This window comes from Sus scrofa, chromosome 6 (genome assembly GCF_000003025.6).
Source record: "Sus scrofa isolate TJ Tabasco breed Duroc chromosome 6, Sscrofa11.1, whole genome shotgun sequence".
Lineage (NCBI taxonomy): Eukaryota > Metazoa > Chordata > Mammalia > Artiodactyla > Suidae > Sus > Sus scrofa.
Genome location: NC_010448.4, coordinates 6,912,522 through 6,937,925, shown reverse-complemented (window position 1 = coordinate 6,937,925; position 25,404 = coordinate 6,912,522). Strand labels below are relative to the sequence as shown.

Genomic DNA, 25,404 nt, shown 5'->3' with positions numbered 1-25,404 from the left:
CTTTACATACCAGGTATGAACACCAGGATGTTTGTGTAGGCACAATATCATTAAATAAGCTATAGACGTTATTGGCATCTTACAGCTCATCTGCTCATCACACCCTTTCTCCCTCTGCTGCGGGATCCCATCCAGGAGCCGACACTGCTTTCAGTTGTTGTGTTTCTTTAGATGCTTTCATCTCTGACGGCTCCTCGCCCTCCATGACCTTGACCCCCTTGAAGGTTAATGATCACTTTTCTACTAGGATGTCTCTTCGTCTGGCTTTGTCTCAGACCTCTCATGAATTCGGCCGAGGTGGTGTGTTCGGGGCCGGAATCCCACAGAAGTGCTGTGGGGCCCTCCTCTGCCCCACGCGGCGGGAAGCGTGGGGCCCATGTCTCCTTGCTCTGATGCTCATCTTGACGCCTTGCTTAAGGTGGCCTCCGTTGGGTTTCTCCACTGCGAAGTGACTCTCTCTCCCTTTGTAATTAATGACTATCTCAGAAGAGATCATTTGAGAATATGCAAATATATTATTTCTCCTTAAACTTCCGCCACTAATTGAACACCCATCAATGGACTAGCCTCACAGTATCATTGCTGCAGAGTTGGCCTAACAGCAGTTTTTCTACCTGCCTCATTCCTTCTACGTTTGACAGCTGGGTTTCTATAAAGAAGATTTGTCCCTTCTCCCTCCTCTCCCCCCTTTTCTAATGTGTTCAGTCACTTATTTATATCAGTATGGACTCCTGGATATTTATTCTATAAGTTATACATCTAGCGCTGTCATTATTTTGTTGCTCAGATTGTCCCGGCTTCTGCACATCAGCTCCGGCGGACTTTTGACACACCCTCGTCCTTTTTTAAGCACTTCCTCTTTGGCAGCACAAGATGCTCCAGGCTCATCTTGTATTTTCTGTCTCCGCTGTGGAAGCAGCCACTTCTTCGAGCCCCAGATCCTTTTAGTGGTTATTAGATTGATTTTCAACAGAAGTGCCAGGGCAATTTGGTGGAGAAAGAAACATCTTTTTTTTTTTTTTTTTTTTTTGTCTTTTGTCTTTTTTTGTCTTTTTTTGTTGTTGTTGTTGTTGTTGTTGTTGCTATTTCTTGGGCCGCTCCCGCGGCATATGGAGGTTCCCAGGCTAGGGGTCGAATCGGAGCTGTAGCCACCGGCCTACGCCAGAGCCACAGCAACGCGGGATCCGAGCCGCGTCTGCAACCTACACCACAGCTCACGGCAACGCCGGATCGTTAACCCACTGAGCAAGGGCAGGGACCGAACCCGCAACCTCATGGTTCCTAGTCGGATTCGTTAACCACTGCGCCACGACGGGAACTCCAGAAACATCTTTTTAGCAAATGATGCTGGAACAACTAGATGTCTGTAGTTGTTGGAAAAAAAAAAGGAGTTGACTTTTATACTTCATACCATACTCAAAAGTTAACTCAAGTTTTATCATAAGATCTAAATGTGAAAACTGAAACAATAGGGGGTTCCCCTCGTGGCACATCGGAAATGAATCCGACTAGGAACCACGAGGTTATGGGTTTGATCCCTGGCCTCACTCAGTGGATTAAGGATCTGACGTTGCCATGAGCTGTGGTGTAGGTGGCAGATGAGGCTCAGATCTGGCGTTGCTGTGGCTGTGGTGTAGGCCAGCAGCTGTAGCTCCGATTAGACCCATAGCCTGGGAGGCCCCACGTGCTGAGAGTGCGGCCCTAAAAGGAGACATAAGACAAAAAAAAAAAAAAAACCTGAAACAATAAAATTTCCAGAAGTTTTAATTTAATTTAAAAAGCTTTGCAACCTTGGAGTAGGCAAAGATTACCTAGAAGGACATGGAAAGCATGAACTATTTTTTTAAAAAAGAAGGATAAATTGGAATTCATCAGAATTTGAAACTTCTGTTCTTCAAAAAGGCTCTGTTAAGAAAATGGAAAGACTGGAGTTCCCTGGTGGCCTAGCAGTTAAGGATGTGGCATTGTCCCTGATGTGGCACGGGTTCAATCCCTGGCCCAGGAACTTCGCATGGCATGGATGCAGCCAAAAAAAAAGATAGAGAAAAGACATTCTAAGTCTGCTAGTTGGGGAAAATATCTGATGTACTCATCTAACAGAGGACTTGCAGCCATGAAAAAAAAAGGAATCTTAAAATTCAATAAGAAGACAGAAAACCCAATTTGAAAAATGAGCAGATCTTTGAGCAGACATTTCATGAACGTGGATATGTAAAATGTCCAATAAGCACATGCAGAAATGACAGCATCATTCGTCTTCAGGGAAAAGCACAGAACTCCTATGGCTAAAATGAAAAAGATGATGGTACCAAGAGCCGGCCGTAGAGCTGAACCATTGCCTTTCTCATACATTGCCAACTGGAATACAAACAGCACAGCACTTGGAAAACAGTGCAGCCTTTTCCTATCAAAAGAAGTATACCTCTGGACGTTCCCATTGTGGCTCAGCAGCAGTGAATCCAACTAGTATCCATGAGGATGAGGCTTTGATCCCTGGCCTTGCTCCGTGGGTTAAGGATCTGCCATTGCCGTGAGCTGTGGTGTAGGTCACAGATTTGACTCAGATCTGGCGTTGCTGTGGCTGTGGCCGTGGCTGGCAGCTACAGCTCCAATTGGACCCCTAGCCGGGAACCTCCACGTGACAGGGGTGTGGCCCTAAAAAGCAAAATAAAAAGGGGGGGAGTGTACCTTTAACCATGTCATCCAGCAAGTCCGTAAGGTAAGCCTACAAAGGAGCTTCATCCCAAACAGCTTTGCTCACAATAGCCGAACCATTAGCCCAGGCGATGGCCTGCTCCGTGAGCGTGAGCAGGTGAATGGTTGACAAGTTCCCATGAGCGTGAGCAGGTGAATGGTTGACAAGTTTCCGTGTGCCCGTGCAGTGGAATACCGCTGGAAATAACAGGAAATGAGATACTGATGTAAGCAGTAGCGCCAGTGAGTCCCAGAAACACTGTGCTGAGCAAAAGAAGCAGATTGAAAGTGCGTCCTCCTGATGATTCAGTAGATGTGACGTTCTGGAACAGGCACAGTGCCCTCGAGCGTACCAGGAAGGAAGCACGGGGTCCCCGGAAGTGCAGTGCGGGGGGTCGCGCCTTGAGCTGTGAGTGGCTCAGAAAGTTTTGTCATCTCAGTCTGCACAGATGTCGCGGCCATCCTCTCGACTGCCTTAATTTTGTCCCTCTGTTTTCAGGTGGATCTATCTTAATGACCAGAATTTATGCATCCCCACCAGTTCCTCTTTTGTTTATGGAGCCGTACCCATAGGAGCCAGTATTTATGTCATCGGAGATCTTGACACAGGTCAGACGTTAGGGTGCTTTGGTCGTAACTGTTTCCCAGGGATGCCGAGGCATGTGTGTCACCTCTGCTTACTCTCCTGGCACAGGTACCAATTACGACTACGTGCGGGAGTTCAAAAGGAGCACGGGGACCTGGCACCACACGAAGCCCCTGCTGCCCTCCGACCTCCGCCGCACCGGCTGCGCAGCCTTGCGTATTGCCAACTGCAAGCTCTTCCGCCTGCAGCTGCAGCAAGGCTTGTTCCGGATCCGTGTTCACTCCCCTTGAAGAGGACGCAGAGCAGCAGCAGAGCTCCTGACCAAGCGCCGTGACACGGCTCCGTGCGGGGACCGGAGGTGGCAGCCGAACCTTGCTCTGCGCGCCGGCCTTTGTGTGGTAACTCTGCTGGTTTGCTGTCGCTCGGCAGCCTGGGCCTCAGCTCTTGCTGGGGAGAACCGGTGTCTGCCGAGAAGCTCCTGGGAGGACTCGGTTCCTCCCACAGATGTGTCTGTAGACCCCCCGGGGCTAGTCACTGTCAAAGGAAAAGGGAAGTGGGAATCGGTATGCTGTAAAATATCCAAGTTAGAATACTAAGGTGCATTCTCCCTGGAGGGAACCTGTATCCGGCTTTGGTAAACAAACAAACATCCGTATATGCAACTCAACATATCCAGACATACCAAGATTGCTTTTCTACCGCACTTGGGAGGACATCCTATGCCTAACTCTGCCCAACAAGCTGAGGTTTGTGCCTGCAGTGTTAGCTTGGACTCCAGGCCCACTTACTACTAGTACTCTGTCCTAAGAACCTTTTTAACATTGTGTTGTGATGAATGGAAACTAAGGTAAAATGTCTCCTTTATGACACTCTATCTTAGTAACCTGAAGAGGCGACCCATGAATGCGTCAGGTGGCAGGCCTCCCATGAGCTGGAGGGGAGTTGCTGGCTTCTGTCTTAACTCCGATGAGCGGGTGCCAGGCCGCCACTCCCGGGGTGGCGCGCTCCGAGCGGTGCAGGACCTCGTGCCCTGCCCTGCTCCCGCCCCCGCGCAACCAAAACCACTTTATAAAGATGAGGATGTTCGGAGGCGACTTTATAGAAGAAGGACCTGGGTCGGGTACCTAATACAGGTCTGCTGTGACCAAAAAAAAGAAAAAAGAAGAGAAACCTGTCCAGAGAAGATATATAGGGATCAAAAACTTTTAAAAACAATCTGTCTGAAAGCACACACAGTCTTGTTTACTACTGTTTAGGGTTGGAAAACGTGTCTTAGAGTGAAAATCCATGTCAAGAATCTAGACTTTGTAGCAGAATTTTCTCAGTGCCGTTCACTAGTACGAGTTTTAGACAAATTACAAGTAAGGTTTAGCTGGTAGAATCAACTACCTCAACTTAATTTCGTTCTGTTCCTAGTCGAGTGAATTAATCCTTTCCTCCTCTGCTCGCTCTCACTCCCGGGTCGGCGCCTCTGCCCCGCTGCCCGTGGGGGGAGGACGTCTGTCACCAGTGGCGCTCACCTTGTGAGACGTTTTGTTTTCCATTCAAATTCTGCCACCGTGGTGTGGAACCAGGGGCTTCGGTGTGCTTGATTACTTCATAATTTGAATTTATGCACTCTCGGATTTCCGGTCAGTTTAATATGGAGCACCTCATTTCGGATTGTTTTCTACAGCCCCCCACCCCCAGTATACAGAAGCAGCAGCATTTGATTTTAAAGATTAACAAAGGTATCAATGTATCATTTGGTTCTAATTTGAGAAGAGGAATTTCTTCTAGAAACTTCCTGCATGCACTGTTTGTGTGTTTTTCCCGTGCCTGTGAACCATGGCTTGTGCTTTCCCACCCACGGACAGTGGAAGGGGAACCTGCCCCCGGTTTTGTTTCTCACACCTCTTCGAGGTCAGTCCCCGCGCTGGAACAGCTGCCGAGGAGCCTTGCCAGTGGACCTTCTAGGGACCGTGTGTGTCCACTGTAACTCTCCACCCTGGCCCAGGAGGTGGGTCAGAGAAGGTGTGAGGTTGTCATTGTCTCTGTCGGTGGCACGAGGCCAGGGTTGCACGGCCGAGCTTGGTTCGGAAGGCAGAGCCGGCCTCGTTGCTTCGTACTGGCTGCCGGTCCGTTGTCTGCACACTTTCTTCCCAGATACCCTGGATGTCTTTTAATCAGAGCTGCAAATGGCCACTGCAGCTTTTCACAACGAGACGCTAGTTTTAGAGGACACACATGGCTGAAAAGTGAATTCTCTGTGGTAAAATGCCCCGTACGAAACAGAACCTTGGCCTTGAGAAGCCACAACTGAGGTACATTGAAGTAGCAGCTGCTGTCCTGTTCAAGCCGTGACAGGTAGCAATTCCCTTTTCTTCACTTTCTGAAGTTTCAGGTCCTTCCCCGTCCACACCAGGCCTCTCCGAGGAAACAGGTCATTGTTTGGGAGTGAATGGGTCCCTGTTGCAATATTACCAGTGCCTGCATAACCCAGTCAATTCATTTTATAAAAATAGTTCTTTTTTTTTTTTTTTTCTAATTCAGTTCATTGACAACTGTAGCTGCAGAAATTAGGTAGTATTTTTTAAATATATTTGCCACATAATATGGGATGCAATAACCAACAAAAGCTGCTAAGTGCCAAACTGTTATTTTACTATATATAAACATAAAAATACTATGTTGAAGTATAGGGATGTATTTAATTTTATTATGTTCCAAAATTAATCATGATTCTTGGTAAATTACAGTTATTTCAGTATTGTGAAATAAATTTTAACTCATTTCACACAGGTTTGTGTTTTAACATTCCGCTTAGGCCTTGAAACATCCTTTCTTGATAAATTTTTGATACTTCTTTTTCCATAAGGCACTTTTACCAAGTGTATGTTGGAATTAGCGGCAAAAGAATCGATCTCAAAATTTTAAATACAGTATCTTTGGGGGAAGTGCAATTTATTTTCATTGTCCCACCAAGAGAAGGAAAGTTGTCTCAGGTTAGAATGAGTGACTATTTAAAGGATCTCTTTCAGGCTACGGTATAAAGTAGGTTTGTTTGTTTCTTTGTTTAATACATCCAAATATAGATTTTTTTCAAAGATTTAAGAGTTTAATTCAAAATGAAGTCTTTATTATTTTGTATGTATATGATAGTGCTTATATTCTGTGAGAGGTAAAAAGTGTGTGTGAGATAGAGAGTGTGTGTGTGTGTGTGTGTGTGTGTGTGGGCGAGAGAGAGAGAGAGAGAGAGAGAGAGAGAGAGAGAGAGAGAGAGAGGTGACTTGCTCAGTCTGTTTGTACATGTTTACTTTTGGAATTGCCGTTCCAAACTACTTATATTATTGTCTCCTGGTGCTTCAGATAAATTCTTGAGCCTGTGGCCCTTCAGTTAATACTACTGTGTTAAACTCATGTTGAGTGTGTATATTGACATAGCCTTCATGTTTCTCTCCTTGAGTGTGTTAAACAGTATTTACCAACAAGTAAGTTGGTGTGCTGCGAAGATTTAGCCCAAGAAATTCAGAAATTCATTGTTTCTTTCATTCGTTCCTTCTTTCATTGCCGTGAGGAGTTGATAGCTAGCAGTAGGCTTTTGTCAATCTGTGCAACAACCAAAAAAGAATATTTAGGGCCTGTTGGGCCTGTTGTTTGTCTCTAAGTGTTCTCTTATCCTGCACTACCACTTTAATGATGGCACTTTCTTCGGTGATGCCTTGCAAGTGCCGTTTTTGTCATTTATGAGTGGGGAGTTCCCTAGGCAACGCACAGGAAAGGCATCCTTCGTGTGGACATGGGAAGACAGGGCCCCTTGGCTGCAGCACTTCAGTAACTCAGGGCGGCAAGTTAGGTTTTTGGAGAGACGTGTTAGCTGCCTTGGTCCGTTGGGATTCCGTTCGGTGCATTCCTGCTTCAGTGCACCAAACCAGGGATCCCCAAAAGTTTTCCAAGGAGCGCTAAAAGCACTGCAGTATTAACTTCCAGAATGTTGGCTCTCTTGAGTCAGAAGGAGGCTGCCTGTGGTCAGAAGACGTGATTATCTGGAAAAAGAATGAGACAGCACTTCCACTGCATCAGTTTTAAAGATGCTGGAGCCCCCTGGCAGGGCACCCTGTGGAAGGGAAGGGAGGGGCGAGGCCGTGAGCCTTGGGGAGAGGAGAGCCCCCGACGGGTGCAGAGAAGCCCACCCCGAATTCGATCAGCCATGTTGACTGAGCGTTTTCTCAGACCTCCGCTTGGGTTTCTGGTGAGCCCAGCATTGAGGCAGATGAAATACTGCAAACTCCCTGTGGGCAGGGACGCCGTCTCAGTCTTTTGCTAATCCCAGTGCTTGACACGCAGGAGGTAGTCAGTACATGTTTGACCACCGATTAGAGTGTCCTCATGATCCAGGCGCTGGTCTTCAGCGCCCTGAAAAGGACTTAGCTGCAAAGGAGATTTTAAATGAGGAACGTGGTACACAGATGGGCTGGGCTCGTCATCCAGAGCAGGAAACCAGGCCAGACTAAAACATGCCTGGCCTCTGGGACACACAGCTCCGTGGTCCCATGTTCTGCAGGATTTTTCAGACCCTGCACGCAGCACGCCTGATGATTTAATGCACATTTAATGGTGGGTTTCGTTTGCTGCTTTTCACCCGGGTCAGAGTCCCCTCCAGAACATAACTGCTTTGATGTCGCATCTCTCGTGGGGCAGTGCTCTCCGTAGGGCAGAGGCCCAGTAGACACAGCTCCACTCCCCACTTCCGATGTGAGTGGACACCAACCGCAGGATCAGGTCTTCGAATGATCCTTTCCTGGTGAGTCTGTTAAACAGTCACTTACTTTTCTAGGTGTACCAGTTTTTTTGCTTGGTTTTTGTTTTTTGCCACACCTGTGGCATGTGGATGTTCCCGGGCCAGGGGTGAAACGTGCACCACAGCCGTGACCCCAGCCGGGATCCTTGACCCGCTGGGCCGCAGGAGAACTCCTAGGCCTACAGGTATTTTAATCATGGAATGATCATTTGTGGTATAACTTAAACCCCCAACATACCCTTTGTAAGTTGCACAAACATAAACTAAACGATCTTTGGCTTTCTTTGTCAGTCAGCCATAGGAAATTTGAGAACTTTCCCAAGTCCTAAGAATGAAAGTGGTGTGTGTGTGTGTGTGTTTGAAGGAGAAGTCATTTTTATCTTTGAAGAGCTGAAGCTTCATTTATACTCCCTTTCTTAGCACGTGTTATCAGCAAGGGGAAAGATGCTGTGTCTTAGGATGCTGAGAGCATTTTGCTAGCTTCCTGGTCATCCCTAGAGCGGTCTTTACAGCTGGTTGTGGAAACCGTAGACATGCACGGTACAGGGGTGAGGACACCCCGCTTGCCCACCACTGAGAAGAACGTGAACTCGGGTTCAGTCTGTCCTGCCTGCTAACATGAAGTCTCAGTCCTATTGGGCTGGAGACTTCCTCTATATTTTTGGCAAGCCAGCCGGTAAAAAGTCTACATTTTTTTGTATTTGAATTTCAAGCACATCTCAGCTTTGTCTCATCGCAAATGAGACATCCGGCACGCTCAGATAGGACAGTCAGTTGCATACCATTCAGGAAAGTTAATTCTTGTCCAGTTCTGTCATCGAAGTTCTCTGAGCGCTCTTCCCTTTCCTACGAAATCAGTTATCTGACGCATAAAGCAACATTGCGTAAGGATCTCGTGAGACATGTCTCTTGCCTTTTCTTTTTGTATTTTGAGATAAAAACTAATCTTTTAAAATTGCTAAATTGAAGTTTGGGCTAATTATGTGTGTGTGTGTGTGTGTGTGTATTTTTTTAATTTATTTATTTTATTTTATTTTTTTGCTTTTTAGGGCAACACCCGCAGCAGATGGAAAGTTCCCAGGTTAGGGGTCAAATTGGAGCTGTAGCTGCCAGTCTACACCACAGCTCACAGCCACACCGGCTTCTTAAACTGACTGAGCGAGGCCAGGGATCAAACCCGCATCCTCCTGGATCCTAGTCGGGTTCGTAAACTGCTGAGCCACAAAGGGAACTCCGGGCTAATGACAATTTTTGATACCGATGTCCTCGTGGCCCTATAGAGTTAATTCTGAAATCGCTGTGACTTGAATTAGAGAACACGCAGGTAGGAAGGGTGACAGCCGGGAGAGTGGGCTACACACTGCCGGAGGTGACGTGCGGAGGCTTCGCCGTTTCACGTGGCCCGTGTAGACCAGCGACGCCTTCAGCTAATTCAGATCCCAAGTGGATGCAGGTCCGTCTTTCTTTCTGCTTGGTGAATTACACGTCTCAGACCTTTTTTTTTAGCATTTCAGTACAAGTTGTTGGCTTTTAAGTATCTTAGTTTTATTATTCTCACCCACCAGTCACGAAGAAGGTGTACCTTAGAACCTGGGCTTACATTTTTTCCAAGTTAAACTGAGGAACTTGGCGGCTGAAAGATGACTGCAAGCAGTTTGCTTTATCATGTTTCCTGTTTAATTGGAGGAGAATTACACATGCACTTATTCCCTGGTTCCGCGTGTTTATAGGAAAAACCGTTCTCAGCTACCTCATTATGTAGTGTTGTGCTTGATCCGCTGCCAGTTTAGAAGAATTCAACACATTCTGTCCTTTAACAAAAGCCTGGAAGCAAAGCAGTAAGCGGCCTTGACGAATACAATTCTCTAAGGCGTAGTTTCCATTTTACCGCCTCTTTTTTTTTTTTTTTTTAATAGGCACTTTTAATCAGAAGGAACAATAATTCTCCTAGAGCTGCTGCAAAGTGATTACTTGAAACTCGACTTGAACTTTAAAGAGTCTTTACAAGGCTGTGTTTTCATAACGTAGAAAAGCTGTATATTTAAACGCCACTGCTGTGTGGCAAATAGACGGCTTCATTGCCATCCTCGGTGGGATCAGACAGGAGACATTTTTTTTCTCTGTAATTGGACCCAGTGCTTGGAATTTTGATGCGTGGGGCCACTGTGTTTCATTTTCTATAAGGTGCTACGGATAGCATTTTAAGGATCTCTTGAGTGTTTTCGTGAATTTGTTTCCCAAGAATCTTAATTTTGATGGAAGCAGAGGGCTCATCACAAAGCTCCTGTCCTCTTTTAGTTCTCACAACCTGGGGTTTGAAAAGGAAACACTGGCGTGTTCCCAAAGTGCAGGTTTGAGGTGACCGAACAACACAGTATCGAAGTATACTTACCATCACGAGCTATCAGCTTCGGTTTGTGTCCGTGGAGCGTCCCCAGCTTCCCCCTGCAGCGCCTCTACAGGGCACACGTGGGCGCTGTCCGCCCCGCATGTGTCAGCTTAGCTGGGGGGTAAGTTAGGGGCAGCTGTGGGGGCATCAGTTCTTATAGACAGACCCCTCCTGGGGGTGATTTCTTCTAGGAATTACCCGGTACCACTCATGATCAAAAGAGATATGCCCCTTCCTGAAAACTTAGTGTACGAGGCGTAACTTCCATACTGGGTAAGATCTAAAACCTTAACTGCCCCTGTGCATGAATGAGAGATCACATTTATGCTCGTGCTTTTTAGACGAAAGGGCTTGCTGCCGACGGCAGAGTTCAGCTAAGTTCTCCTCGGGTGGCAGCACGTCCAGCATCAGTCACGGGGGATCCCCCCGAGTGGTTTCCTGAGAAACGAGGCTCACCCGTCGAAAGCCCCAGCTTTCCCATTTTAGTTATTTTTGAGGACAGTGTCTGTAAATGGGCCATGTCCTGTCCCAGGCGAGCCCAGTGGTCATGAGCACCCGTGGGTCTCGCTGCAGGTGCACGTGGGCTTGAAGACGCCGACTGCTCTGTGAGCTTGGAAGCCCTTTGACCCTGAGGCTCCAGCTCTTCCCTGTACAAGCAGGTAACAGGTGTTTCCCTGCCAGGCTTGCTGAGAGGGGGCAGCAGAGTGAGGAAGGTGAGAACTGGGCCACTAAAGACCGTGGCTGCTGCTGCCACCCACCAGCCTGGAGTGACGTATGCCGTCAGCAGCTTTGGGGCCCGCACTGCCTGCCCCCAGCCACTCTGGCCTCAGCGCCCTGTCATTCTCCTGTCTGCCACCCCAGGGTCCACTAGTATGTGTGCGTTTGCTTTTACAAATTTAGTTAATTTCTGGATCCGTGATTCTGCTCTGCTTCTCCAATACCTAAATTCACAATAACTCTAGAGAGTAGAAACCCCAAAATACATGTTTAGAATGTTTAGAGTGGTCATAAATATCTCTTATTTCAGGATTTGCCTAATGAAGTACTCTAATATTTAAAACTCTTTCCTGAAGTTGGAATTTTCTTCTTTCCTTGAAATATCAAAGGTAGTTGTCTTCATTGGTCAGATAAGGATATTTTAAGACCTCTGTTTGAGATCAGTAGACCTAAACGATGCTTTCTAAGCTTGGATGTTTTTTGGTTTTTTGGTTTTTTTGCTTTTTAGAGCCACCTCACATGACACCTGGAAGTTCCCAGGCGAGAGGCCGAATCGGAGCTATAGTTATTGGCCTACACCACAGCCACAGCAACGCGGGATCTGAGCTGCATGTGCAATCTACACCACAGCTCATGGCAATGCCAGATCCTTAACCCACTGAGCGAAGCCAGGGATCAAACTCCCATCCTCACGCATCCTAGTCGGGTTTGTTAACCATTGAGCCATGAAGGGAACTCCTGAGCTTGAATGTTATGTGAAACTTAAAAACAAACTTTATGTTGTATGTGTGTGTAATTTCTGTACCTTCAGATAAAGAAGGGTTATTTAAGAAACTGATCCCCAAAGTGAACTGGTTAATCCTTTTATAAAATCCCTTCCTCTCCAGTTCAGATCACAGACTGGCGGATTTAGCAGGTACGTGACATACCCAGCTTATCTTGATTTCAGTTAGACATTTGATAAAGTCATTCCTGGTATTTTTGTGATTGAGAAAAGGAAGTAGAAGCAGACGTGAGAGGGCTGAGAAGTACCGGGCAGCGCTGACCCGATCGCAGCCTTGGCGTCGTCGGTGGAGCCACTCGAGCAGTGTCTGTTTTTAACGTTTTCATTAGTAACTTGTGTAAAAATACAGACAGCAGAGGAAAGTGGTGGCGGAATTCAGCGCTGGGTGCCAGGCTCTGCAGTGCTTTTTACAGTCTAATCACGTGGCTAAGTGTAGCCTCATGTCCAGGTTCAGAGAAGATGGTTCCCATGTGAAGGGGAGAGAAAGAGCGGGGCAGGCGGGAATCGCGGATCATGTGAACATGAGCCAACCGCTTCACCCAAGCCCGGTGCCCTGGTCTGCGTGGGGGCGGGAGCCAGAAAGGTGGCTCTGCAGCTTCGCGCACGCCGGGCCCCCGGGCCCCGCACCTCCGCCAGAGAGGCTGAGCCAGCCTCGAGGCCACCTGGAGGATGGCAGCTGGGTTGGCGGCCAGGCTCCGGCCCTCGGGACGAGCAGAGCGCCTCGCTCAGGCCACCAGACAAAAGCTGTAGAGGCAGGACGTGTCCATCAGCTTCAGAACTGTCACCGAGAGTTGCCTGGTAAGACAACGGGCCCTGCAGCGCTGGGCTCAGCTCCGAGGGCCATCCCCTCGGTGGCCCCCAGCGCCCGGGACTGCCAGGGTCTCGGTGTCAGCGAGAGGAGTCCTGCTTGGTGCCAGGAGAGGGGTCCCAGTCCGCAAAGCTTCTTGCAGACAGGAGGTTGGGCGAGCAGGTTAGTGACAAAGTGGGAAGGCGAGCAAGGCTCGTCCTCTAACTCGCACCTTGTCTTTGAGAGGCGTCTTTGTCCTTTCGCCATGCCACCCCCCACCCCCCGCCGCCCGGTCCCGCTGCCCCCCCCCACTCACCTTCCCTTGACTCTGGCCACAGCTGCAGCAGCAGAACCCTCAGAAACAAACATATTTCTAGAGATCGCCCTCAAACCGTGCTGTCACCTAGAACAGTGATTCCTGCTTTCTCTGTGCTGTTTTTCCTAAATCTCTCAGGATCTCTGCAGGCTTAGGAAAGCTGCCGAGTGACCATCTTTTCAGCAGGGCCTGGCTGCCCCCGGGGCCTGAGAGGCTGTCAGGGGATGGGCGGGGGCAGCCGGCTGGGCCGACCTCTTCCAGCCCCTCCACCTCCAGGCCTGGGTCCCCTTGCTGGAGGGTTACCGTGTCATCCCTTAGAGGCGTTGCCAGAGGACCGGCCTCCCCTCGGGCTCTGCCTCTCCTCCTTCTCTGACCACCCCCACCCCCACCCCATCCCCCTCAGTCTCACTCCTGGTTCTGGAGGGAGAGGGAGGGTGTCACTCCCCCGTCTGAGTCTGAGTCTCTTCCCCACTCCACCTGCCCCAGAGCAGAGGGAACAAGTGGGGACCAGGGCACCCCCAGTTCCCGTCCAGGTCCAGGTTCTGGTCTTAGGGAGGGAGCTGTGTGCTCTGCTCTCCCAGGCATGTGGGTTTTCTCCCCATCTCCTCGGTGTCTGCACCGTCGAATAACCTGTTTGGACCAGTGTTCATTCTCTTCCCCGCGTCCCCTTCTGCCCGCACAGGCTGCAGGTGGAGCCTCCTTGCTGGGCCGCCGAGGAGCTCAGTCAGGTGGAAGGAGATGGTTTGGGTCATGTGTTGAGAGCGCCCTGACTTACAGGCTAATCCCGACATCGCGTCCCACCGTCTCACCCCTTCCCTCTCCCAGCCTGGTTTTTTAACTGCTTGAATTATGTGTCCCCCAAAAAAGGCAGGGGAGACTCTTCTGGTGCCCCAGACCATTATCCTAAAAATACTTGGAGAAAGGCGTTCTTCCGGGAGCCGCCGACCTGGCCTTTGCGACCAGCACTTTCTGCTGCCAGGGAGCCAGGCGGGTCACCCCGGGCAGCTCCCAGAGGCTGCACCACTCTGCCCCTCCCGGGTGAGAACGGGGGGCGGGAGGGGGACCGGGGCCTCCCCCAGCCCCCCGCGTGGCCAAGTGCAGCTTTGAGCTCCTTCAGCAGCTTGACCAGAACAGCCTCCCCGAGGCCCGAGTTGCCCCCCGCCCCTTCCCCATCTGCCCCCGAGGTTCTCAGGGCTCTGTCCTGGAGCCAGACAGAGGGGCTCCAGACGCCGCACGCACTACCTCAGCACCCGGCCTTCAGGCGCCACGCAGGCCCCACGGCGTCTGCCACCCCCCGTGGGTTCCTGAGAGCAGGGCAAGGCTGTGTCTCCTCTCCTTTAGCTCTGACTTCAGAACCCACTGCACTCCCAGCTGAGACTAAAATCAGACACCAGAATTGCTTGTGTACGAGAAGAGAAGCATCTTCTCATGGCTTTTTTTTCAAAAGGATTTTTTTGCTTCAGAAGAAACTCCAGAAAATAAGTGTACTCTTGTCATCTCTGCATTCGCTCGTTGAATTTGACTCTTTATGCTTTTTGTAAAAAATTACGTAGGATCTGGTACGTGGGGCCAAAGGGTGTCATCACCTTAAAAATAAGCCTCCAATTTTGGTGAGTTTACAGCATCGTTTTCCTGTAGGGGAACCTGCATGTGATAGTTGCGCATGACATCGGAGATCACCAGATTCCACGAGGAGATACTTTAGGGTGGGAAGTGTATTAAGTGGCCTCTGGATGAGAAAAGTGCGGGCCGGTTAGCAATGCTCCCCTAATTAATTGAGCGTCAGTGGCGTTGTCTGCTGATGGGATTCTCTCATTTTGACTCACTTATAACCCAGCTTTTGTGTGGTTCCTCCTTCCTGTCCCCCTTCACGTCGCTAGTGACGTCGTGACACTTGTTCCACTCTGAATCGTACCATTTGTGCATTGTGACGACCATGAAAAATAACCATGCTTTCGGCAGAACTTTGGAACACCCGTTAGAGCCCATTCTGCAGTTGCAGCAGCGGAGCTGGGAGGGATCCGTGGATTAAACAAGAGCCCCTCCCTACCCCACCCCTTCACTCCCCGCTCCTCAGACACTGGCTTTTAGGAGCCCCTCAAGCAGGCTCTGGCAGACTTCGCTTTCTCACTGTGCGTTCCTGGTGACAGAGATGCGTGTCCCTGTCTGTGAACCAGGTCCATCCATCACTCATTCTAAACGTTTTCTATCACCAGGGCCGTCTTCTGCTCCGAGAGAAGACGACCAAGAGAACTCCTTAAAACAGGACTGTAAATTCAGCTTGACCCTCCCAAGTTCAGGGCTCACCTTCACAGCAGGCTCTGGTCCAGCAGAACCACCAGCAACCCTCCCGTTGACGGGTTGTCTGCATGGGACCAGCCGCTGTACGTGACGGTCACCCTGGTCAGGTTGTAGCACACTCTCGATTCGTCTTTTTGATGCTTTTAATACCATGGCGTCCTTGAGTACCGACTTCCCGAAGTTCCGTATCAGAATTCATCCTCTTAAACACAGATCTTTGCTTAGTTAGTGTATCTCTTAGTTTCTGACATGGTGTGCCTATAGAATAGCTTTTTAATTTAAACCCTGCAGCTCTTATTATCTGGTAAGGGTCCAAGTTGAGCAGTCTACGTTGACGTGTACCTAGATGAGGTTATGTTGTGTGCACTGAGGGATCCAGATTTTTAAAGAAAGACCTGCTGCTGAGAAAACCGGAGCTTTGCAATGCGCTATATACATAAGCTAGACAGAAGACATGATGTAGAAAGTTTAAACTCTTTGAAGCACTGGGAAGTTGCAACCTGTAGAATTAGACTCCCCGCATTCAGTAGGATAGCAGAGAAATAAATTGCGGTGATGTGCTTTCATTGAAACGTCCTGTCTCCAGCATCCTCTGGTCCAAGTGGATTCGTTTGTTCTGCAGAAGTAATTTTCTATTCCGTTGCCGGTATGACATTTTCGTGATGCTGAAGTAATTTGGACTTAGTAACCTTTCTTACCAAGTCGCTTTATGGTTTACAAATAATACTGATGCAAAGAGGGTGTGTTAACTTCTTGAATTAAGTAGCACGTGCTTTGTTTACCTGCTTCATTTGATTGTGGGGTAACCGTGGGGTTGATCCCGTTTCACGAGCACAGGGTTTGTGCTTTGGGGACATACTGCAATTGTGCTGTTCTCTTGTACCAAGGATCAGTGAAAGTGTTTTATCTTTTTTATGTAGTTTGTATCGACGGGCTTTTATAACTGTAAGAAAACAGAAACAGAGTGTTGTATTTTGATCTGAAATTTGTCTATGGTAAAGTAAATTTTGTTTTATGTATCGGAAGTTCATTTAAAACTTGAAATATTTTCTAGAAGGGTACCGAACAAGAGAATCGTCTTTAAGCTGTTTAATTCGCCTAATAAAACACTTCGATGGGGAAGGCATTGTGATCGGTTCTGATTTTTACAGCAGTTCCTGCTAGGTGAGCATTGTCGATACAGCTTGGCTTGGCTTCTAAATGGAATATTGTCTTTTCCTTAATGCCACAGCTGGAATGGTTTGGGTGCCAGCTCCCTGGCTCCTGGCTCACCGTGTCAAATACACCCTTTGGCCACACTCCACAGGCCTTGCCTGGGTGTCTCCCATTCGCTCTGAGAATAAGTCCCCGTTCTCTCTCCCCCAGAAAGACGTCCTTTGCTTGGAAGCGAGAAGGAAATAGGCGTAAGAGGATAGAGGACCTTGACCTCAAAGGTCTGGTTAGATCCCGGAGAATTCCCTTGGTGACAAACGGACTTCTCTGTAGTTTCTGCTTGCGGTAACGTCCAGAGATGACAAGGCGACAGAGACCAGGGGTGCTGAAGAATGTCACAGGCAGATCTCCACCAACGACAGGGGCAGGGAGCTTAGAGACCCTCCCGCGACGTCTGCCAGACTCACCTCTGAAATCCCTTAGAAAGAAGAAGAGAAGGAACATTCCTCCTCAATCATATAATATAGTGTCGGGTAGGTTTAGAAGCTGGTTTTAATTTTTTTCCACCTTCCATAAATAGCAAGATGCTTACATGGTCCAGTGGTTTGCAAGCCTTTTATCTTTGGAGGGTGGGAAGGTGGCTGTGGAACCCTTTCTTTAAACAAAGTCTTGGCCAGAAACCAGTGCCTAAGTTGGCTGGATGCAGAAGGGTGTGGTCAGAGCTGCCGGGGCCTGAAGCCCAGCCCTGCAACGCCCAGGCCTCTGCCGGCAGCTCCGAAGGGTCCCGGCTGTGCCCCTCGCCTCCCAGGAAACTCAGCCGTGTCGACCCTCTCAGCGCCTCCATTTCTCATCCATCTAACGTACAGGAAATGCCGGTCTGCTCGAGGCCCGCCCTGCAGAGGAACCCAGTTCTGGGGGAATGACCCCAAAGACCTGGAGATGGGACACGAGGTGTTGACGGGGTCCCTTCCTGACGCTGTTGCCCACCTTAGAGAGTAATACTATCATGTTGACCAACTGCAACAGGGGCTGCTTCGACCGCCTCGCATGTTAACACACATCATCCTCTCAACAGCCCATTTTACAGCAGAGGAAACTGAGGCCTGGAGACGTTGTCCCTTGGCCAAACTCGCAGGCCCCGTGGTGGGAGGGCAGAGCTGGGTTCAAGGCCAGGCGGTCCAGTGGCCTGTCTCTGGGAGAGGGGACAGACCTTCTTGAAAGCTGCTCGTCTGTTTGCTTAATGGCCAAGGGTGGAAATCAAACAGCTGAAGGGTTGGTCAGGGAAGACTTCCTAGATGGGAGCTGAATCCGGGGCTCCAGCGCTGCTGCCGCCACCGTTTTGTCATCTGGAATAAGTGATGGTTCAAGATCCAAGACCCTTTTGGAATCAAGGCTGTGTGTGTGTGTGTGTGTGTGTGTGTGTGTGTGTGTGTGTGTGTGTGTGTGTGTGTGTTTAAAAGAAACCTATAGCTTCTGGAGAACTTGAGGGACTCCATTCATGTCCCCTGCCCGTGGGGATTTAGAGCAGCTCCTGAAATCTGGGTGAGAGTAGGATATGCCCCCTAGCCGTCCCCATCAAATTTTTTCTAAGGGCTGAGTCAGCAGCTTCCACTGGCCCCAGGCCATTTGTACCCAAAGATCTTTCTCTGCCACGCTTTCCCTGCTGATAAAGTCACCGCTGGGGCTGCAGAGGCACTGGGATGGCCAAGGGCAGAGGGCTTGAGCTCCAGGATGACCTTGGAAACCCGCTTCCCCAGCTGGACCAGTGGAGCTGGTGCTGTGCGGTGTCCCAGCTCCACTTTCAAAGCATCAGGTCCACACTTGGCACACACTAGGATGGCTATCCTGAAACAGCAGCAACAGAAAATAGCAAGTGCTGCTGAGGATGTAGAGAAGTTGGAACCTTAGTGCACTGCTGGTGGGACTGGAACATGGGGCAGCTGCTGTGAGAAACGATTTGGCAGTTGTTCCACAAGTGAAACAGACTTACCACGTGAGGTAGCAATTCCGCTCCCAAGACAGATGAAGGCGGGCTCAAACGAATGTTCACAGCAGCACTACTCACCTTAGCCAGTAGGTGGAGACAACCTGCATGTCCACCAAGAGATGAGTGGATCCGTACCCCGTGGTCTGTTCTTAGATGGAATGCTATTCAGCCATTAAAAAGGAACAAGCACTGATGTGGCCTCCCACAGGAAGAACCTTGAAAGTACGCCAAGGGAAAGCCAGTCACAAGATACCACAGATTACACGATTCCATTTATATGAAATGTCCAGAGAAGACAGATCCCTAGAGGCAGAAAGTAGACCCGAGGTTGCCAGGGCCCTGGTGGAGGGTAGGAGTGGGAAGGAACTGCTCATGGGCCTGGGGTTTCCTTTCGAGTGAAGAAAACGTTTTGGAACCAGAAAGAAACGATGCTTGCCTGGCTTCGTACATGTACCAAACGCCCTTGAATCCCACACCTTAAAATCCTTTGTGTTATGCAAAGTTTACCTCAAAAAACAGGAGGGGTGGAATGTAGGAAGCAAATAAGAAAGACCAACCCTGGATGCTGCGTTGTCGGGAAGCCTGAGGAGATGTGGAATCCACTTTCTTATCCAAAGCAGTGCAGCGAGAAGACGGCGGGGCGGCGCGGGGGGCGGGGAGGGGGGGTGCTGCTGAGTGTCTGGGTGTGTCTGCTGGAGTCTGGGGCCTCCACAGGCCTCTTCCTCACCCTCGGGAAACTGAAAACTTGAACAGCTTTGCTAAATTAGATTCACCAGGAACCCGATCAACCCCAGCCTGCTGGATTCAAAGCCAGTCTCCACCACCGACCCTCACCCCCTGTGCCTTGGGGACAGTGGCCTCATCCTGGGGATGTAGGGAGGGCTGAAGGGGCTCCTCTGTGGCCCCAAGCCCCTGCCAGTGCACAGCCAGATCCCGCACCAGCTCCTGGGCTCTGGTTTCTCAGCTCCATCCGCGCCATAGGTTATAAACAGAGCGCGTTGCCCCACGGCCCCGCCTGGCCTGCTGCTTCCCCAGCAGCAGTAACCGCCTCCTCTCCAGCCCAGAGCCTGGCAGGGCCGCCGGACCCCGCACCCAGGAGCCGCAGCCTCTTCTGGAACGTTTGTCGGGCAAGGCAACACACGCCCCCCCCCAGGCTGGAGGCGGGGTGCTCCGAGAATTCCCAGCCTGGGAATCTTACCGTAAGCGTGGATGTATTTTTATCCAGCAGGATATACTTATCAGCTATGGCCAGGAAAGGGGAAACTGACTAACAGTCACAGCCTGGCCAGATTCTCTTATCTCTGTGTTTGCCCAGTGCAGCGGGGAGGCCGAGAAGGAGGAGGAAGAGGGGGGTCACCTGCCTGGGGTGTCGGCCCCCCCTGAGCCGCCTTCCCTCCCATCCTTTAAGCTGCCCAGAGGCTTCTGGGGAACCAGCATCGATGGCTACCTTCCTAGTGGTGGGTCCTTTGCCATTGGCCATCCTCACCTCGTTCCTAAGGGGCCATCTTGACCCTCAGCCAGTGGATAAGAATGTCACAGGCCAGTCGAGTCCCTTGTTGCAAGTCATGTGGCCGTCAGAGGCAGCGTGGGGGTGTGGACACGGGCGTTTCTGATGCACAGGCCTGGCTTCTTCCTACAGCTGTCCTCTCACCTTCATGGTGTCTCTTTTTGTCATGAGACACAACCCGGGGGGACTGACACTCTGATGGGTCCCCATGCCCCTGGCCTGGAGACCTGGCCAGAAAAGCCAGCGGTGCCCGGGGGCCTGCGATCCCTTACCTCCTGTGGTCAGTGGAACTGTGCCCCGCCCCCAGCACCACCCCCGGCCCCCAGCGACGTCTGTGTCCTCGTCCCTGATGGGCCCCCAGCGCCCCTGTGACCTGATGCGGCAGAAGGGACTTTGCAGATGTGATTATAAAGACTTGAGATGGGAAGATGCTTCCGGACTATCCAGGGGGGCCCTGCATCATTCCAGGGGTTCTGATAATAGGGCACCAGGAGGGCCAGAGAGGAGAGGTGAGCAGAGAAGCAGAGGTTGGGGCCACACGTGGCCCCAGGCCAGGGAATGTGGGTGGCCTCTAGAAGGTGGCAAAAGGCAGGAAACAGATTCTGCCCTGGAGCCTCCAGAAAGAAGACGATCCGTGAGACACCTTGAATTTAGCCCAGGGAGATCCACGTGGGACGTCTGACCCCGCACCCCGAGATGATATATGATGGTGGTGCTTTGTTACAGCAGCCGAAGGACACTCCACAACCCCACCCTCCCGCCCAAGTCTGACCTTGATTATTCAGGAGGGGCCCAGGAACAGGCCCCAGCTGACTCTCCTGTTCAGCCAGAGGAGACCCTCTGTCTTCCAGACACTTTTGGAAACGGTGCATCTGCTTCCAGGGTTGGCGGGACATTGCCGAGGCTTTTGTTGCTGGCCCCACTCCTCCAGGGCCCTGCCACCCAAACTTTGTATGCTGCAGAGGCTACAGCAGAGGCTCTGGGCCACCTGTATCACGGGAGACCTCTCTCTGCCCAGACGTCCTTCAGACAGACAGGCGTCTTGACAGACAGATCCTCTCAGCATCTCTAAAAGCCCAGCCCTCGAGTCCCAGCCCCCTCCCTTCACGAGCTGCCCTCTCAGCTTTTAGAAATCCGACTGTCATCCCTGAGCTTACAAACTCTTTGCTGCGGTCCCACTGCCTTAAGAATGAAACCCGACCTTCAGTCTGTGGCCTTGGAAGTACGGCAGGGAGTCCCTCGCCCGCTGCTGCAGCTTCATTCTCTGCCACGGAGCCCTCCCCTTTCAGCCCTCGGGACCCTCTGTGACCACAGGGCCTTGGCACATCCTATGCCGCTTCCTTCAGCTAAGCGCTTATCCTGGCTTGTCATCCTTCGGGGCACAGCCACGGCTTGTCTTTTATGGAGAACGTCTCTGCTCCTCTCCTCTGACCCTGAAGAGTGGACAATGCCCAAGGGCCTGAGCGATCCCAAGGGGAGGCAGAGGTGTGGCGAACCACCTGCTGATTCTCGGCAAACACGTACAAGTGGCAAACACGATACAAATAACCAAACCTGGGCTCTTCTCATTCCATTTTCATTTCTCCACGGGTAGGAGCGAGGTTTCGCTTTTCTCCTTAGCTCTGCTGTCAGGAGCACAATGCCAGCAGGGTCCTAATGTCCCTGGACCCTCAGCCTCAGGGTTAGGAATCCTTAGGGGAGGTGAGAATTTGACGCCCAGTCTGGTGGAGGCAGCCCTCTTGCAGCAGATATTCTGTAGCCATGTGGGACTGTGGGCCAGGTGTTCCCAGAGACACTGGAAAATCCAGAGTTTTACGTGAAGTGCTCTGGGTGTCTGCATTTAAAGTGAATTTGTTTTGGAGGAGTTCCCGTCGTGGCGCAATGGAAATGAATCCAACTAGGAACCATGAGGTTGTGGGTTCGATCCCTGGCCTCGCTCAGTGGGTTAAGGATCCGGCGTTGCCGTGAGCTGTGGTGTAGGTCACAGACATGGCTCAGATCTGGTGTTGCTGTGGCTGTGGTGTAGGCCGGCAGCTACAGCTTCAGTTCAGTCCCTAGCCTGGGAACCTCCGTATGCCACGGGTGTGGCCCTAAAAAGACAAAAGACAAAACATAAATAAAGTGAATTTGTTTTGTTTGGGGTTTGGGGTGTTTTTTGTTATGGTTGTTGTTGTTGTTTCTTTTTTTTTTTTTTGAGGGCTGCACCTGTGGCATACGGAAGTCCCCAGGCTATAGCTGCAGGCCTGTGCCACAGCCGCCACAGCCGCGGCAATGCCAGATTCGTCACCCACTGAGTGAGGCCACAGATTCAACTTGCATCCTCATGGACACTATGTCAGGTTCTTTTTTTTTTTTATTTTTTAATGATTTTTATTGTTTCCATTATAGTCAGTTTACAGTGTTCTTTCAATTTCTACTGTACAGCGAAGTGACCCAGTCTTACATGTATAAACATCCATTCTTTTTCTCACATTGTCCTCCATCATGTTCCATCACAAGAGGCTGGATATAGTGCCCTGTGCTCTACCGCAGGATCTCATCGCTCATCCGCTCAAAATGCAATAGTTTGCAACCCCAGACTCCCAGTCCCTCCCCCTTGGAAACCACAGCTCTGTTCTCCAAGTCCCTGAGTTTCTTTTCTGTGGAAAGTTTCGTTTGTGCCATAGATTAGATTCCAGATACATAGGTTCTTCACATGCTGAGCCACAACGGGAATGCCTGCGGTCTTTTATTTGTTTGTTTGTTCCTTTTGCTTGTTTGGGTTTTTTGGTTTGTTTTTGCTTTTTTGAGTAGAACGCTGTTGAAACCAAGCACGTGTGTCTCTGGGCCTGAGTTCTGACTTCCGCCCAATTTCATCACCTGGTCTCTCTCTTTCCTGGCCTGGGAAGGATTGAAAAATGGGGTCATATCATTTTGCATCGTCTCCCACACCCAAAAAAAGGAAGGAGTTAATTTTCCCATCTCCTAATCTCGGCCAGTCTGGATATTTCCTTTGCCAGTAAAAAGGGGCAGAAGTGACATGGCATGAGTCCCAAAGCCTGGGTCCCAGATGGCGTCTGCCTTTGTCCTCTTGGGACTCTCTGGCCACCACTTAAGGAAGCCCTCAGGCTAGACGACTGGATGATAAGAAACCAAGGAGAGAGAGGAGACAAGTGGTGAGACCACTGAAACGCTAAGGCTACAAAGGCCCTCAGGCAAGACCCGGAAAAGAACCGCCCACCCGGCCGAGCCCAGCCCAAATTGCAAAGTTGGGAGGAAATAAATGATGGCTGTTATAAGCCATATGTCAAGGACTGTTTGTTACGCAGCAAAAGATAACTGATACATAGCCCTTATTACAAGCTTTCATCATCATTATTTGTTCACTTTTTTGGTTTCTTCCTTGCTCCCCCGGCTCCCCCACACTCACACCCCGGAGTGCCGCCTCCATCAGCCCATGGGCCTTGTCTGTCTGTTCCTTGTTGAGCTCCTACTGCTTCATCCAGTGCCCAGGAGGTGCTCAGCAAACATTTGTGATGCCAGCCTCTGTCACAAGACACCAGGCTAGAGGTAAGTGTGACCCATCCCTCCATGAGGAGCTGATAGATTCTTAGCCTTGTGGCTCATCTTCCATCACATTATTTTACCGGGATAAATTAGGGAGGTCCCTTAGAGCCCTGGCTGCTCTCTCGGCCACATCCCGTTCTAGCATACACACAGAGTAGAAAAGGCACGGCTTCACACTTGAGCAAATTTGGGTGTGGATTCTGGAGCTTCTGACCCCTCCCAGCCACGGCCGTCTTTAAATGGAAACCGAGGCCGGGATCCCCTTGAAAGGCTGCGGGAGCCTTAGCCAAGATGCACGCGGCACCTGTGCACGTGTACTGCCCCGCCTGGAGCCACCAGGGAAACGTTGGTCCCTTGATGTCCTTGGGGGGACATGCTGTCTTGGAGCGGGGGGAGTACTTTCTGACGTGGTCCAGCATGCGTGGGGTCTGCAGCTGGAGTCGGAAGAACAGAGATGAAATTGCTGGGCTCCAGAGCCGCAAACAGAACCCTGGGGTAGCCCAAGAGTCTGTCCTCGCTGTCCACAGCCAGGTCCCACTTAGGGACATTTCAGAGAGCAGGGGATGGGTCTGACGCTGGGGCCACCTGCCCTTCGCTTTCCGGCAGCAAATGACCCCTCTTCTCAGGGCCAGACCTGGACCTTGAACCCCAGCAGCCGTCTCCCCATTCAGCACTGCCAGCTGCCCCTCATCCAGGCACATGGCTGCAGCCTACCATTCAGAAGGATGCTCTGGCCACCTAACCAGGGTGACGGTTAGTGCAGCCCTCCTCTGTGTCTTCGTCATCTGACTCCTCCCGAAACCCACTAAGCATTTTCAGACAAGGAAACAGAGACCCAGAGAGTTGAGTCATTTGTCAAGTGGGCTCAAGCGCCAACCTGTAGCAACGTCCTCAGCGGAAGAAGGATTTGGGTGACCTAAGAGTGGGGGGCCGGAGCTCGGAGGCCTCGCCTGCCCCCACATCTTCCTGGACCTGAACGTCTCCTCCTGACACGTCCCAGGGAAGCCAGAGGCCGGCAGCTTGTGACTAGGAGAGAAACGGGGCGGGTCCCTTCTCAGGAATCCTGGGGACTCAGCTCCGTCCGGGCGGAACTCGCACAGCCCTTGGCAGAGGCAGGGCTGGAATGACTTCATATTTGGATTAGGGACTTTCAGGATGGGACAAAGCTTGTCTTTATTTCAGGGCTGGTGACCTCCGTCTGAGTGGGTGACCTCCCTCTGAACTGATGGAAGATGAGAGATCTTGATGTGGGATAAAGAGTGACATCGACCCACAGGGCATCTGAGCAGCCCTCCAGCGTTTCCTGACACCTGCTGGGCGCCACCCACTCTCCCGGGTGCCCAGGACACAAGCCCCGCCAGGCAGACTTGGGCTGGGTGCATCTCACCTCTGCTTGAGCCTTGGTGTCACCTGGGGAGCGGTGACAAACAGCTACACTTAGCCTCCACCGGAGACCAATTAAATCAGAACCCCTGAGATAGGACCCACATGTTGGCATTTGTCTAAAGCTCCCGGGTGGATTCGCAACGAGGGCTGAAAGCAACTACATTAGAGATTAAAAGCCCATATTTGTTGAGCATTTATCTTGTCTCAGGCAATAAGAATTTTGTATATGTAAACACGAATTCATTTACTCTTTGCAGAATCCTTCAGAGGTAGGTTCTCCTATCATCATCTCTATTTTGCAGTTGAGGAAAGTGAGACACAGTGGCGAAGCCATTTGCTTGGTGCTAGCAAGTTGCAGGCCCAGGGTGGAATCCCAGACAGGCTGACCCTGAGCCTGGCACTTAAACAACGCCACATGGCTGCCCGGTGGGATAGGACTGGCCTTGTGCTCCCGTGGAAAAAGATCCGGGAG

General features: G+C 50.6%; 1 protein-coding gene across 1 annotated transcript in view; it reads left to right on the top strand.

Moving 5' to 3' along the window:
* GAN (gigaxonin) overlaps nt 1-16,480 on the top strand; it is a 68,225-nt gene extending 51,745 nt beyond the window's left edge. Inside the window, exons 10-11 of the mRNA XM_003126840.6 lie at nt 3,194-3,303; nt 3,389-16,480. Of these exons, the coding sequence (XP_003126888.2) occupies nt 3,194-3,303; nt 3,389-3,570 (292 nt within the window). The 3' untranslated portion in view covers nt 3,571-16,480. The remainder of the gene's footprint in view (nt 1-3,193; nt 3,304-3,388) is intronic.